This window comes from Puma concolor, chromosome E1 (assembly GCF_028749965.1).
Source record: "Puma concolor isolate L17-30 chromosome E1, mPumCon1.1.hap2, whole genome shotgun sequence".
In the NCBI taxonomy this organism is placed as follows: Eukaryota; Metazoa; Chordata; class Mammalia; order Carnivora; family Felidae; genus Puma; species Puma concolor.
In genome coordinates this window covers 5,058,325-5,071,382 of record NC_141680.1, presented here as the reverse complement: position 1 = coordinate 5,071,382, position 13,058 = coordinate 5,058,325, and the positions used below count along the sequence as shown (strand labels likewise).

The window sequence follows — 13,058 nt, the reverse complement described above, 5'->3', positions numbered from 1 at the left end:
TCTACAAAGAGAACCAGTTAATTAGCAGCTGCATCCTGAAATGCTCACTGGAATGCTTTCTCTCCTCCTGCTCCATCCCCCAATGACTTGATTTCTACAAAATCAAATCCTACCCACTTCTCAAGGCTCAACTCAAATGCCACTTCATTCAAGGAAACCACCTCTAATAGAACTTCTCCGATCTCTTCTGTCACTAACTGCTTTCTAAATTCATGCTAGCTTTTTGGGGGTAGGCTTTCTTTTTTTTTAAATCTTTTTTTTTTTTTTAACGTTTATTTATTTTTGAGACAGAGAGAGACAGAGCATGAATGGGGGAGGGTCAGAGAGAGGGAGACACAGAATCTGAAACAGGCTCCAGGCTCTGAGCTGTCAGCACAGAGCCCGACGCGGGGCTCAAACTCACGGACCGTGAGATCATGACCTGAGCCGAAGTCGGCCGCTTAACCAACTGAACCACCCAGGCGCCCCAAGGGGGGGGGGAGGGTTTCTAATCTACCAGAGAATACACTCTTCTGAAGGAATAGGATAAAATCTGATTCATTTTGGTTTTCTCGCAATGTATCCTGGATTGCATACAGGAGGTGGTTCATATTTTTTTTAAAGCCAAAGATCCAACAGCAGAGGTTAACATTGTTATTGCTGTGAAATATTTCATTCTTTCTTTCCAATTTTGATTTTGTTTCCAACTCTAGGAAGCTGAAGGCTTAGCTGATGCAGAGGAAAGGTGCGATCAGCTGATCAAAACGAAAATCCAGCTGGAGGCCAAGATCAAGGAGGTGACTGAGAGAGCTGAGGATGAGGAGGAGATCAATGCTGAGCTGACAGCCAAGAAGAGGAAACTGGAGGACGAGTGTTCAGAGCTCAAGAAAGACATTGACGACCTTGAGCTGACCCTGGCCAAGGTTGAAAAGGAGAAGCATGCCACAGAGAACAAGGTATGAATCACATTCTGTTCTACCATATCAAGGTTCCACCAGCCTAGTAAACCTGCTTTAGAGCAGATACCATTTCTTCTTTAATTTTTCAAGGTGAAAAACCTCACGGAAGAGATGGCAGGCTTGGACGAAACCATCGCTAAGCTGACCAAGGAGAAGAAGGCCCTCCAGGAGGCCCACCAGCAGACCCTGGATGACCTACAGGCAGAAGAGGACAAGGTCAATACGCTGACCAAAGCTAAGACCAAGCTCGAGCAGCAAGTAGATGATGTAAGTCCAAGATTATTGAAGAAATTATTTTCTTCGAAAGGAAGCTAAGCATTCCTTTACACTAAACATGATTTATATTTAGCTTGAAGGGTCCTTGGAGCAAGAAAAGAAACTCCGCATGGACCTGGAAAGGGCCAAGAGGAAACTGGAAGGTGACCTCAAGTTGGCCCAGGAGTCCATAATGGACATTGAGAATGAAAAACAACAACTTGATGAGAAGCTCAAAAAGTAAGCGTGGAAGAACTGTTTATGAACTTGCTTTTGGTGGTGGGTATACACTCAATTGTTATTTTTTGCAACTTTCCAAAAAGGAAAGAGTTTGAAATCAGCAATCTGCAAAGCAAGATTGAAGATGAGCAGGCCCTGGGCATTCAGCTGCAGAAGAAGATCAAGGAGCTGCAAGTAAGTTGGTATTTCTAAAAGTCTGGCTCAAAGAGGCACAGTTACCACACAGAGAAGCTAAGTGCATGCTTTTCACCACCCCCAGGCCCGCATCGAGGAGCTAGAGGAGGAAATCGAGGCAGAGAGGGCCTCCCGGGCCAAAGCAGAGAAGCAGCGTTCGGACCTCTCCCGGGAACTGGAGGAGATCAGCGAGCGGCTGGAAGAAGCTGGTGGGGCCACTTCCGCCCAGATCGAGATGAACAAGAAGCGGGAGGCCGAGTTCCAGAAGATGCGCAGGGACCTGGAGGAGGCCACCCTGCAGCACGAAGCCACGGCGGCCACCCTGAGGAAGAAGCACGCGGACAGCATGGCTGAGCTGGGGGAGCAGATAGACAACCTACAGAGGGTCAAGCAGAAGCTGGAGAAGGAGAAGAGCGAGTTGAAGATGGAGATCGACGACCTGGCCAGTAACATGGAGACTGTCTCCAAGGCCAAGGTATTAGAACCTGGCAATTTGTCATCAATGAAATAATCCTTTATGTATGCAGCATAGTTTGCACATGGTACTTTACACACATTATGTCCTTTGTTTTTTACAGTAATCTAGGGTAAGCAAGAAAGAAACTAGTATCTGTATTATTTGCATTTAACATATGAAGAAACTGAAATTCGAAGAAGTTAAGCACATTGGCCCCATTACACCATTAATAAATGACAGGACCAGCTTTTGAACATAGGTCACCTATGTTTTCACAGGTTCCAGCTGGAGAACACAGGTCTCCAATATTCTCAAGCACCCAATAAGCCAAGTTTCATAGTACATAAAGGCAGTCAAGTATTTGAATACATGCTTTTAGAAGAATACACCATACAGTTCTTACAAGAATCTTACATTTAAAGCATATTATTTATTATGTTAATTTATTTATTCAAATTTATTATATTAATAGTGCATGGAGCTTCACAGTTAGCTCTTTAAAAATCCCAATGTAGGGGGTGCCTGGGCGGCTCAGTTGGTTAAGCATCCGACTTCAGCTCAGGTCATGATCTCACAGCTGGTGGGTTCCAGCCCCGCATTGGGCTCTGTGCTGACAGCTCAGAGCATGGAACCTGCTTCGGATTCTGTGTCTCCCTCTCTCTCTGCCCCTCCCCCGCTCACGCTCTGTCTCTTTCTGTCTCAAAAATAAATAAACTTTAAAAAATTCATAATAAAATAAAAATAAATAAATAAAAATCCCAAAGTATATTCTCAACTTCACAGAGCAATCATAACATAACAAAAAGAATTCTTACATATCACATTGCACATACAAGAATTTGATTGATTTTACGTCAAAATAAGTACTTTTCTGTCTTATAAGAAATTTTAGCAAGAGCAAAATGATATTAAAATATGTTTGTTTCCTGCTTTTACTTCTTCTCACAGGGCAACCTAGAGAAAATGTGCCGCACGCTGGAGGATCAAGTGAGTGAGCTGAAGTCAAAGGAGGAAGAGCAGCAGCGGCTGATCAATGACCTGACGACCCAGAGAGGACGCCTGCAGACCGAATCCGGTAATTCTCTCCTCTTCTGGGCACTGAGAATGGAGATGGTGCGGTTGAAACAACTGATTTGGTAATGTGAGAGCCTAATAAAAACTGAGAACATGTGTGGTTCACGGAATGGTTCAGACTCTCGACCTACTTGCAAGGTCACTTGGGGACAACGCTAGATACAAAGACTTCAATAGGAGTGGATCAAGCTCTGCTCCAGAAAAGCATAGAGTGGCTGGCCACACGGAGGGGCTGCCTGGGATTAGGAGTCACTGTTGCCTGGGGCCTGGGACTCCTGTTACAGGCTGAGTTTCTGTTTCTATACATCAAAGTGAACCTTTATTTTCCTTTATTTTAAAAAAAGGTTTTTTGGGGCGCCTGGGTGGCGCAGTCGGTTAAGCGTCCGACTTCAGCCAGGTCACGATCTCGCGGTCCGTGAGTTCGAGCCCCGCGTCGGGCTCTGGGCTGATGGCTCAGAGCCTGGAGCCTGTTTCCGATTCTGTGTCTCCCTCTCTCTCTGCCCCTCCCCCGTTCATGCTCTGTCTCTCTCTGTCCCAAAAATAAATAAACATTGAAAAAAAAAAAAAAAAAACAAAAAAAAAATAAAATAAAAAAAGGTTTTTTATGTTTATTTATTTTTGAGAGAGAGAGAGAAAAGCATGAGTGGGGGAGTGGCAGAGAGAGAGGGAGACACAGAATCCGAAGCAGGCTCCAGGCTCTGAGTTGTCAGCACAGAGCCCGATGCGGGGCTGGAACCCACGAACCATGAGATCATGACCTGAGCTGAAGTCCAATGCTTAAGTGACTGAGCCATCCAGGCACCCCAAAGTGAACCAAATTCCTGAATGGGGCATGCATAATAAGCCCGTCTCTCAAAAGTCTGATGAAACAGCGATCATGTAGAATTCAGTACCCTGGCTCCCATAACCAGACTTGGCACAATATCATATACCCAGAGAGATTTAGTTATGGTAGAGAACAAAAAGAATTTCAGCTGTATTTATACATTCAGATCAATATGTAAGTTTCCTCATAAAAATCAGAAATTTGACATTAAGCATGAAGATGCCAGCAGAAAATTCAATCATTTGAGCACTCAATGCAGGGGGTGGGGGGAGGGGAGTTAAGAGTTAAAATTTACTTCTAATATGGGCTTGTAAAATTGTTTCTTCACTTTTAAAAATGGTGTCATTTCTTTTGTGGATCAGGTGAATTTTCTCGACAGCTGGATGAGAAAGAGGCTCTGGTGTCTCAGCTATCACGAGGCAAACAAGCATTTACACAACAGATTGAGGAGTTAAAGAGGCAGCTGGAAGAGGAGATAAAGGTAAATAATAATACTGTCAGACTCATTTTTGTCGTATGACCTAACCCTAACTGGAGTCCGTTACACCAACTTTTAAAGGGTTTGAAACTCAAGAATTAAACATTAAACATCCAATAAAAGGAAGCTGTAACTATCTCCACAGGCCAAGAACGCGCTGGCCCACGCCCTGCAGTCCTCCCGCCACGACTGTGACCTGCTGCGGGAACAGTACGAGGAGGAGCAGGAGTCCAAGGCCGAGCTGCAGAGGGCACTGTCCAAGGCCAACACCGAGGTGGCCCAGTGGAGGACCAAATATGAGACGGACGCCATCCAGCGCACAGAGGAGCTGGAGGAGGCCAAGTACGTGTGCAGATATGAGAGAATGTGCAGAAAGCTTTGCACATTGATCCCGAAAGATCCAACCCTCCGTGAAGTCACCCACAAACGTTCATTAATTAGCTCCTGTTTGCCGGGTGCTATCAGGCCCTGAGAATGAGACATGAGTAAAGCAAACGTGATACCTGCCCTCCTGTGCTTGAGGAATGAGTAACAAATAATTATACAGACAACTAGGCCTTATTACTGTCTGTCAAGCACACCAAGTTCATTGTGGCTTCAAGGCTCTATACTTGCTGGTCCCTCTGCTGGAATGCTCTCCCCCCAGATCTCCCTCCAGCTCACTCTGACTTTTGAGATCTTGACTCAAATGCTACCTCCTCAGAGAGGTCTTCCCTGAATATCTAGAATAACTGCCCAACCCTTACTCTATTTTACTTTTCTTCATTGCACTTATATCTGCAAGATGTTATTGTGCATACTCTCGCTCCCTTATCCTTTCTGTCTTGCACTCATTTGGAAGCTTCATGAGGCAGGGACCTTCTTTTTTGTTCTTTTGTCTTGCTCACTGCTACGTATCCAGTGTGTGGTTCGTAGAAGGAGCTCATCAATATTTGCTGAATACATGCATATTGCTAATATGAAGTTTCCATCACTCTTCAGTGTGGTAATAGTTCCTCCCTCTTGCTTTGGTTCACTCCTCCCTACAAACATGTATAATCTTCAAGGAAGAAGCTGGCCCAGAGGCTGCAGGCGGCCGAGGAGCACGTAGAAGCGGTGAACGCCAAATGTGCCTCCCTGGAGAAGACGAAGCAGCGGCTCCAGAACGAAGTGGAAGACCTCATGCTCGACGTGGAGAGAACAAACGCGGCCTGCGCGGCTCTGGACAAGAAGCAGAGGAACTTCGACAAGGTACCTTGTGCTGCAGCCTCTGCTCTCCGCTGTCTTCCTTGGTACTTGACAGCAGATAACCACTCCCGGTTTCTCAGATCCTGGCAGAGTGGAAACAGAAGTATGAGGAGACCCACGCTGAGCTCGAGGCCTCCCAGAAGGAGGCCCGCTCTCTTGGCACTGAGCTGTTCAAGATGAAGAATGCCTACGAGGAATCCCTGGATCAGCTAGAAACTTTGAAACGGGAGAACAAAAACTTGCAGCGTGAGTCCCTTTCACTTTCAGCAACATCCATGCCTTGAGGAACCTCTCTCTTATGTCCTCTGTCTGATTAAATCTCTACCTGTCTTTAACCCAAACAACAGAGGAGATTTCTGACCTCACGGAGCAGATTGCAGAAGGAGGGAAACGTATCCATGAGCTGGAGAAGATAAAGAAGCAAGTGGAACAAGAGAAGTGTGAACTCCAGGCTGCTTTAGAGGAAGCAGAGGTATAGGTCAAATGGTGCATTACAAACAAATAAGGTCAGAAAATACTTAGGCACGTCCACATAGGTTGAATTAAAAAAATAAGCAGCACAAAATTCATGGAAGGAAAGGTGTGCAGATAAACTTTCAGATGCTTCCATTCCCTGCTAATGTCACCCCTTGCTGTCATTAAAGGCATCTCTTGAACACGAAGAGGGAAAGATCCTGCGCATCCAGCTGGAGTTGAACCAAGTCAAGTCTGAAATCGACAGGAAAATCGCTGAAAAGGATGAGGAAATTGACCAGCTGAAGAGAAACCATACCAGAGTCGTGGAGTCGATGCAGACCATGCTGGACGCTGAGATCAGGAGCAGGAATGACGCCATCAGGCTCAAGAAGAAGATGGAGGGAGACCTCAATGAAATGGAAATCCAGCTGAACCACGCCAACCGCATGGCTGCAGAGGCCCTGAGGAACTACAGGAACACCCAGGGCATCCTCAAAGTAAGTGGGTTCGAAAGAGGGCCCCAAGGGGCTTGGGGAGACTGCAGCCCTGAGAACGAGGTGTCTCAACGATCGTTCATTCCACAGGACACCCAGCTGCACCTGGACGACGCGCTCCGGGGCCAGGAGGACCTGAAGGAGCAGCTGGCCATGGTGGAGCGCAGGGCCAACCTGCTGCAGGCTGAGATCGAGGAGCTGCGGGCGACCCTGGAGCAGACGGAGAGGAGCAGGAAAATCGCAGAACAGGAGCTCCTGGACGCCAGTGAGCGCGTCCAGCTCCTCCACACCCAAGTGAGTATAACAGAAGAGTGAAAAATACAAAGGAATGAAGATGAAATTTTTGCTCATATCGTAGCTTTATCTAAGAATGTACTCACAGTGTTTTATGGAGGATAACATTTAAAACATTTAATATTTGTGGGTTAGTAATATTTATCTGTACTGTGACATCCAAAGTTGATTGTCGTTCAAAAATATATTGTCATCTCAGATAACTCATTGAACAAGGAGGGATACTAATTACTTAATTAACTAGCCTGTGAGTTCATTAGAAATCTGGCATCCCAACTTTGCTCTCATATACTAGATATTTCTAAATTTGTTATTTTAACAGAACACCAGCCTGATCAACACCAAGAAGAAGCTGGAGACAGACATCTCCCAGATCCAGGGAGAGATGGAAGACATTGTCCAGGAAGCCCGCAACGCAGAAGAGAAGGCCAAGAAGGCCATCACTGATGTGAGCAGAGGGCAACATGGTGGTGCTCAAACTTGAATCCTGATGCGCCAGCCCAGCTCTCAACCGGTTTTGTTTCACTGCTAACAGGCGGCCATGATGGCCGAGGAGCTGAAGAAGGAGCAGGACACCAGCGCCCACCTGGAGCGGATGAAGAAGAACCTGGAGCAGACGGTGAAGGACCTTCAGCACCGTCTGGACGAGGCTGAGCAGCTGGCCCTGAAGGGCGGGAAGAAGCAGATCCAGAAACTGGAGGCCAGGGTGGGTGTCTCAATCTCTGTCTACTTCCATTTACTCCTGGTGCCTTATTAGTTCAAAGTTCTTAAGAGCCTACTTATTTGTAGGTGCGTGAGCTGGAAGGAGAGGTTGAGAGTGAACAAAAGCGCAGCGCTGATGCCGTGAAAGGTCTGCGCAAACACGAGAGGAGAGTGAAGGAACTCACTTACCAGGTACACCAACAGTTTTTATCAGCTAAGTGCTTCCCATACATACGTGAAACATTCATATACAACGATACAATGGTCAAGTGGTTTTGAAGTAAGGCCCTGTGGTTTTTATAATCTTTCAGACGGAAGAAGATCGGAAAAATATTCTCAGGCTTCAGGATTTGGTAGACAAACTTCAGGCCAAAGTGAAATCTTACAAGAGACAAGCTGAAGAGGCTGTAAGTATCCTTAAGATGGAAGGGAAGAGAGAGGTCCCTTATTAAGAAAAGCTAATGAACAAATAATTAAGGTTTACTATTCCTGGTAGTAAATAAGCCATTTGCTTTTTAGAAGACTTGTACTCCTTAAAAACATTTGTGAATTTTGTAATGTTAACGGCTTGATTTTAAAAGTAAATTTTCTGGGCGCTCAGTCGGGTGGCTCAGTTGGTTAAGCATCTGACTTCTGCTCAGGTCATGATCTCATGGCTCATGAGTCCCGCATCGGAATCTGTGCTGACAGCTCAGAGCCTAGAGTCTGTTTCAAATACTGTCTCCCTCTTTTTCTCTGCCCCTCCACTGCTTGCACTGTCTCTCTCTCTCTCTCTCTCTCTCTCTCTCTCAAATATAAATAAACATTAAAACATTTAAATTAAATAAAATAAATTTTCTATACACAAAGAAACCTCAAAAAATTTCAAAGTAGAAATAATGCAGCTCACATTCTCTAGCCATAGTGTGATAAAATTGTAAAGTGACAGGAAAATGTAAACACAAATTCCCAAATGCTTAAATGCTTAAAACACTAACTTTCCTAAATAATCTTGGGTTAAATTGGAAAGAAAAAACATAATTACTGAATACTTACTAATCATAAATAAACTTCAGAGGATGCTACTTTTACAAACCTAAAGAATGTAGTCAAAGTTGTCTTTGGAGGACAATTCATTGCTTTATGAATCAAAAGAAAAACAAATAAATAAACTGAAAGTCCAATAAAGAAATTACAAATAATAATGAAAGAAATATTGTTAAAGATAAAGGTAGACATTTATAAATTAGAGTATACTATTTTCTAATTTGATAGTTTCAGTAATATCTGATCATTTCTGGGGAGTTAATAAAATAAATACACTTATAACTAGCTTAATCAAGGAAAAAGAGAAAGAAAATACAAACACATTAGAAATGAGAAAGGGGGGGCATGCCTGGCAGGCTCAGTCAGAAGAGCATGAGACTCTTGATCTCAAGAGTAATGAGTTTGAGCCCCATGTTGGATGAAAAGATTACTGAAAAATAAAGAAAGAAATGAGAAAAGAGACAAACCACACAATCAGAAAATTAATTTTTACGTAAAATATAAATCTGTCAACAAAGTTGAAATCTTACAGAAATTGATGATTTTTTAAAAAATTGATGATTTTTATAGGAGGCTATAAAAGTCCATTTACTTCTGAAAATGGACTCAGGTCCAGATAGGTCTTTCAAAATTTCAAGTAACAGATAATCCCTGAGCTATGTAAGCCATTCCAGAGCATGGGAAAAGATGGAAAGCTTTCCAGATCATTTTAAGAAGCTCACGTAACCCTCATACCAAAACCTGTCCAAGAGAGAAGGCGGGGGGGGGGGGGGGGGGCAGCATGGAACTAAAGGCAGTTTTACTCATGAATGTAGTTACAGCAAAGATAAATAACTAACTCGCCGAAACCTTATTTTATTAAGGGGATTGTCCATCATGATTAAATAGGCTTAATTCCTTCAGTGTAAGGATTACTTAATATTAGCGAATCTGTCAGTAGAATCATTACATCCAAAACAGGACAAAAAAATGATTGTTTTGAAATGTTCCAAAATGATATATAAAATTCAACATTTATTTCAATTTAAAGACACTACTAAGAAATTCATCCTTTATATGATAAAGAATATCTATCTTTATATCTATATAAAGAATATCTATCTCGAGCCTACAGTCACCTTATAGAAAGCATTGACAAGAAGCAGGACTTCAGTATTCTTGCCTGCTCTGCTTTTATATATTTTTTCTGCTTTACTTGTGGTGCATATCTTTTAATATGTTTTCATTGCAAAAATAGGGTTGCAATTATTTGTGGGACACCAAGCCCCAAATAAATCATAATGTTCACTTCAATAATAACCAAAATCCAGGAGGCAGTAAGACAACAAGGTTCCCTGCTGAGTATTTTAAGTTCTCCATACATGCCAAGTCCTTTCTTCCCTTAGATCTACAGAGTCTAGAAAGATGCACAGTGGGGATTCCTTACAATTCCATTTTCATTCTCAGGAGGAACAATCCAACACAAATCTATCTAAATTCCGCAAGCTCCAGCATGAGCTGGAGGAGGCTGAGGAACGCGCTGATATTGCTGAGTCCCAGGTCAACAAGCTGCGGGTAAAGAGCCGGGAGGTCCACACGAAAATCATAAGTGAAGAGTGATCATGTCCTGATGCTACGGAACGACTGAAGAGAGGCACAAAATGTGAAGTCTTTGGTCATTTCCTTCTGTAATTATTGTCTATTCTACCCTACTGCAAAGGAAATAAAGAGCATAGGGTACTTTGCAAACAGCATCCTTAGACTGGTCTTTTCTCTCTCTCCTAAAGCGGTGTCAAAGCTAGAATAATCACAAGGCTATCAAACAATTACACTCAACCTGCCATTAAGAAGTAGCATTCACTTTTAAGTCTATAAAAATACTTTAAGACTACAAAGTTGTTGCCTATCAGGGAAGTCTGTTTTGGAAGAAATCTGAGGGTCACCTTCCTTTCTTTCTAACCTTTCCCTAATGCAGGTCATAGAAGGATCTTAGAAAGCTCCTGATTCCCCTAACATAAACCTACTTTTCCAGGTCTATGCAAAGAATGACAGCGGCTATACTCCCAAATAGACTACACTATATCATTACTTCTCCTTCATGTTATCAAGAATACAAATCCAAAGTATTAGTATCATTAGCCCACAAGGATTTTTTGCAGCACTAATGCCGATACACCATATATTCAGAGAACACACATCGGGTAATGGGTATGCCATGCAAGGGTGAGATATACCCTTCTCCCTAGGAAAACTACAGGGTGCCTATCAAGTCTGGAGACAAAGAGAATATTATTCTATATACTCCAATGTAATATCAATAAGCTATTAGCCTATGTTTCCAGATTTGATGGCTGCCTGTATAATCATGTGAAGAGCCAAAATAAATAAATGATCAAAAGTGTCAATAAAATATGAGTCCCTAGATAACTTAGGTGCATATTCAACACACATAATAATGAGTATCACTGTGGTGCAAAAACCCAGATATTGTAGCAATCTGGATTACTCAGAGAAGTTTTTCTAGATGATCAAGATTTTTTTTAAGTTTATTTATTTACTTTGAGAGAAAGAGGGAGACAGCATACGTAGGGAAGGGGCAGAGAGAGAGAGAGAGAGAGAGAATCCCAAGCAGGCTCTGTGCCATCAGCACAGAGCCCAATGCTGGGCTCAAACTCATGAGCCATGAGATCATGATCTGAGCTGAAAATCAAGAGTTGGACACTTAACCGGCTGAGCCACATAGGTACCCTGATGATCAAAATTTTCAAAAATGAATTCAGTTGAGGTGCAGAGCCAAAAGTATGACCTTCCTAGACAGCATAAAGGAAAAGCCAAGTGGTCACTATCCATGTGAATTGAAAGCAAGAGTATATTGGTTTAAATGTACTGCAGGAGAGTGACTTAAATCAGACACAAGGAAGCAGCTTAGCAGGTAACTAGGATTCCCACTGTCATTCTGGCCTTAGGAAGGGTGTGGGATCACCCTTCTCACTGCTTTGGCCCCGCTTTCACTTTGTTCCCACACCACCTATAAACGCTTCAGTGCCTGGTAACTTGGCAGTAATGACCAAAACCAATGTCTTACAACAAACTTACTGCAAAATCTGTCCAGAGTGGGTCAAAGGACTACCTTAAAATTTGTATCAAATCCTACTGAGAACATTATTAAAATGTTCTGTCTTCCTGAAAACCACTGCCCACATTTCTCGGAGGTCTGCTAAAGAAAATGAATGTGAAAAAAAAAAAAAACCCAGTTATGAAAGAAAGTAAAATTCTATCTATACCTGTGGTAACCAAGCAGGTTAGGAGTTGGCTAGGAAGGCTCCATCAGACGCATGACTCCTATAAGACCCTTCCTGATGGCTTTAATCTACTCCAGACACAAGAGTGATACCAGAAAGCACGCTGGGCTGCCATACCAATCAGGTGACCAGAGTCAAGGCTGCTGAGTAATTTGTGGTCACTCCCTTCTATTCTCTGGACCTCCACTATTTCCTTAGTAAAATGAGGAATATGGGTCTGATGGTCCCTTACAGTAATAGATCCCATGACCAGTACAACCAGTATCTCTAGACACGTGCTTTCAGAAGGTGACCCATTTCATTAAACGGATTGAAATGTAAGTGCAAGAATACAGGAACTGTTGCCAAACAGAGTATATGCAGCAACTTGGGTCTCAGCCGCTGACAGACAATGCAGACACAGAGAGACACAAGACAGACACAATAACAAACATCTCTTAAAAAATCAGAATAGAAAACAATGTTCAGGTATCGTTTGTAAGCAAAATGTGAAATATATACCATGGGTAGCTGGTGGAGGAGTCACAGGTGCTGCCTCTAGACAGAGAAATGCCCTGCTTTCTAACATTTTCCTATGTTGAGTTTCATAGAGGAAACAGGATTTCACAAGCAACTTGCATTTTCAAAAAATGAGAGAAGTGGACACCTCAGCTTGGCGAGGCAAAGAAGTCTGGAGCCAGCTTGAAGTGGGAGTGGTCTGATCTGACAATGAATCAGAGGGAGCCGACTGGACGCAACAAAAGAAGCTGTCCTTGGCTGCTCTTCACGAAGCAAGTTTCAAAATTCAAAATTACGTTTCCAAGCACCCTCAGGAAAGCACAATAAGTTGCAAAGAAAACAAACAAACAAAACTCGTGCCTTCCTGGGGGCGACTAACCACCTCTTCCTACCACTCTGGTCAAGAGCTGCAACCTCCCTTCCTACTCTAATATCTGCAATTGTTCGGCCAGTGGAAGAGACTTCACACAGGCAGCTCAGCGAAACAGAATGACGGCAGCAACAAAGTCCAGGGATGGCAGAACATAGCTGTCTCTGAAACAACACCTTATATTATTCCAAAGGCAGATCACTTTCAGATTGCCGACCTCTCAAATTATTTATAGGAGATTGATTCATATACTTAACCCAATGTGAGA

The 13,058-nt window shown here is 43.2% G+C and overlaps 1 protein-coding gene and 1 long non-coding RNA gene across 2 annotated transcripts in view; one reads left to right on the top strand and one right to left on the bottom strand.

Moving 5' to 3' along the window:
* LOC112857033 (myosin-2) overlaps positions 1-10,374 on the top strand; it is a 26,338-nt gene extending 15,964 nt beyond the window's left edge. The window contains exons 23-40 of the mRNA XM_086686027.1: positions 693-935; positions 1,029-1,205; positions 1,288-1,433; positions 1,517-1,607; positions 1,693-2,082; positions 3,013-3,139; positions 4,327-4,445; positions 4,588-4,784; positions 5,489-5,672; positions 5,750-5,915; positions 6,017-6,141; positions 6,314-6,622; positions 6,710-6,913; positions 7,236-7,361; positions 7,449-7,619; positions 7,703-7,807; positions 7,927-8,022; positions 10,088-10,374. Of these exons, the coding sequence (XP_086542153.1) occupies positions 693-935; positions 1,029-1,205; positions 1,288-1,433; positions 1,517-1,607; positions 1,693-2,082; positions 3,013-3,139; positions 4,327-4,445; positions 4,588-4,784; positions 5,489-5,672; positions 5,750-5,915; positions 6,017-6,141; positions 6,314-6,622; positions 6,710-6,913; positions 7,236-7,361; positions 7,449-7,619; positions 7,703-7,807; positions 7,927-8,022; positions 10,088-10,240 (3,129 nt within the window). The 3' untranslated portion in view covers positions 10,241-10,374. The remainder of the gene's footprint in view (positions 1-692; positions 936-1,028; positions 1,206-1,287; positions 1,434-1,516; positions 1,608-1,692; positions 2,083-3,012; positions 3,140-4,326; positions 4,446-4,587; positions 4,785-5,488; positions 5,673-5,749; positions 5,916-6,016; positions 6,142-6,313; positions 6,623-6,709; positions 6,914-7,235; positions 7,362-7,448; positions 7,620-7,702; positions 7,808-7,926; positions 8,023-10,087) is intronic.
* Positions 1-13,058, bottom strand: part of LOC147574037 (uncharacterized) — a 14,931-nt gene extending 1,873 nt beyond the window's left edge. The window contains exon 1 of the long non-coding RNA XR_015243847.1: positions 11,905-13,058. This is a non-coding gene — a long non-coding RNA (uncharacterized LOC147574037). The remainder of the gene's footprint in view (positions 1-11,904) is intronic.